Source organism: Cryptotermes secundus, unplaced genomic scaffold, assembly GCF_002891405.2.
Source record: "Cryptotermes secundus unplaced genomic scaffold, Csec_1.0 scaffold1483, whole genome shotgun sequence".
Lineage (NCBI taxonomy): Eukaryota > Metazoa > Arthropoda > Insecta > Blattodea > Kalotermitidae > Cryptotermes > Cryptotermes secundus.
Window position 1 is genome coordinate 152,032 of NW_019731299.1, and position 2,696 is coordinate 154,727.

A 2,696-nucleotide genomic window follows, 5' to 3' on the forward strand; every position below is an offset into this window, starting at 1 on the left:
GCTGTTTATGCATTGTAGTATTAAAATATAAATTAAAAGCATCAGCTATATTTTGACTGTCTTTACATTTTTCTCCCCCAATAATTAATTGTGGTGGGTGACAAGCATTTTTACGTTTTCCAGTCACGCTATTTACTATGCCCCACATAGTTTTGGATTTATTATTACATTTAGCAATCAATTTGTTATAATAGATTCTTTTGGCTGCTTTTATAACTTCTCTTAATATTTTACAATATTTCTTGTAATAGGCATGCAGTATAGGATTTTTAACATTCCTACATAATATATAAAGGTTTCTTTTATGCTGACATGAAATTTTAATACAGATTGTTAACTATGCTTTATTATTAGAATTATAGAATAATTTTTAACAGGAAAACAGCTATTAAAAACTTGTAAATATCTATTGAGGAAGCTATTAAATCATTTATCAACCTCATCCTCTAAAAAGACTTCCTCCCACGTTTCATAGCTTAAGTTTATCTTAAAGTCTTCCATACTATCTTTATTTAACTGGCGTATAGTATAACAACCAAGGTTTGAATCATTAATTTTTAAATTATTGAATATTAATAATTGTGCATCATCGTCAGATAGGCCATTCACAACCGGAATAATGGAATAATTATTTAACTTATACTTATCAATAAAAATACTGTCTGTAGCCGTAGAAGATTTATTGTCTATTCTATATTGTCTATATTTCATACAGGTGAATTTTGAAAGCACCAGATTGTGAATCTGTTCATTGGGTAGTTACAGTTTTGTATTCATGTAAAATAAACAACATACTGAAACTATTCAAGGTAAGATAATGGATAAAGTTGCCAATATGCTTAATCACCATGCATTGAAGGGACACAGGAGACGCTGAGGTAAAGTGCTATTTATTCTATGCATCTGAACAGTCATCTTATGTTCTGGCCAGTTTATCCCTATCAGAAGAGACCCTGACACCCATGAGAATTGTTGGCCTCAGTGCTATGTGGATGTGGTAAAAGACAGATCTCATCCCTACCAGAAATCAAACTGAAGTTGTCAGATCAGTCAGATTAAAATGATACACCTAAATACACAACTTGATTAAACAACTTTTATTTGAAAGATATCTGTTCCTTATAATTAAAAATATTATTAAAAAGTTTCATTACTTACCAATTGTAAGCAATAAATTATTACTGCAACAAATACCACTTGAGTGCTTTGAATGTAACAGGAAGCTTCATACACAATCAAGAATGAGCATACCACCTTTAAAACACTTAAAAAAATCTATTTAATACCTATCTCATACAACGTGTATGTTTGTATATAAGAGAAGCATAACACAAATAAAAAAAACACAGTACATCTTCAAAAATAAATGCAAGAAATTATTTAGTAGCTTAGTTATTTTTTTTTTAATTGTTGTGCTGCAAGTTATCTGAGACTGAAGAATTTCCCAGCTTGTGAAAGCATGTCACATACTGAGTATGGTATACCTGTGCTGAGAACCTTGGCATGGTGGGGAGGCNCCTTGTGAAAGCATGTCACATACTGGTGCATTGCTGCACATGAGTATGGTATACCTGTGCTGAGAACCTTGGCATGGTGGGGAGGCCCAACCATACCTGCATTTGAACCTGAAATTCTAGTTTTGTCAACACACTGTATATGTCTCACGATAATGGGCTTCAAAAGTACCAGTGGCCCCTCCCTAAGTCTGAAAAGGGGGTGCACTACTGTATTCCACGCGTGCTTTCTTTTACTATAACAAAATTAGCCACTGACAAACAGAAGTAGGGGAAGTCATCTATTTGAAACACATGATGGGACAGAAATGTGAAAACCAAAGTACTGGTTACCTAATCTGCATGCCTCTCGTCATACGCCAAATGATTCTCTCGATAAACCGTTCAATTCGAATTAATCCACGTGGGAAGGAAAGATATTTTTTAAATGCATATTCAGATCGCGGTGAAACATTTACTACTATAATCTGTCCAGACAGATTAAATCACAATTTAGAAACGAACATACCCCAAGCTTTTTCCAGTATATGGTATCCGGTGTAATATTTGGTCCAGTTTTTGTGAATATTTTCACATTCGTTTTCTTGAATGCTGCCATTGTGACACTTTCTAACAATTGACTAACACGGTTGTCGGAAAAGGTGAGAAAAGGATGTTCCACATGCCCCGTACCCAGAACCAAGGAGTGTAGTATGGAAGATATAACTCACAAGCTTGTTACAAATTAGGTGACCGTACACCGCGACATTTAGTTGCTTACACAGAAAGGTATGTTTTTTATTTTAATTACAGCACTGAACTGCGGACAGAAATTTTTTCCCGCTGTGTAATGGATGTATGTATGTATTTATTTCGTCTCTATAGATCATTGTTACATGATATAGGACAAGTCAGTTACTGTACATTGGCTGATTACAATAAGAGAATAAAGTTACAATACTTAAAATTGTTTACAATAGATTACAGTAGATTACAATAGTTAAGATTTCACATAGTGTGAGGTGGAATCCATATTAGGTCCCCTCGGCACGTCCTCTTCCATATGTCCTATGGAAAGTAAAGCATGCGAATTTGGTTCATATAATGGGAGTATATGTAAAAAGACAATAATTAAATATAAACGATTAAGTCTGCAGAAAAGAAAGAGGACGACAAGGAAACAATCTTAGAGGCTCACTTAAT

The 2,696-nt window shown here is 33.9% G+C and overlaps 1 protein-coding gene across 1 annotated transcript in view; it reads right to left on the bottom strand.

The window, feature by feature from the left end:
* Window positions 1–2,167, bottom strand: part of LOC111867022 (U3 small nucleolar RNA-associated protein 15 homolog) — a 15,475-nt gene extending 13,308 nt beyond the window's left edge. The window contains exon 1 of the mRNA XM_023856483.2: window positions 2,023–2,167. Coding sequence (XP_023712251.1) covers window positions 2,023–2,112 — 90 coding nt within the window. The 5' untranslated portion in view covers window positions 2,113–2,167. The remainder of the gene's footprint in view (window positions 1–2,022) is intronic.
* Window positions 2,168–2,696: the final 529 nt, after the last annotated feature.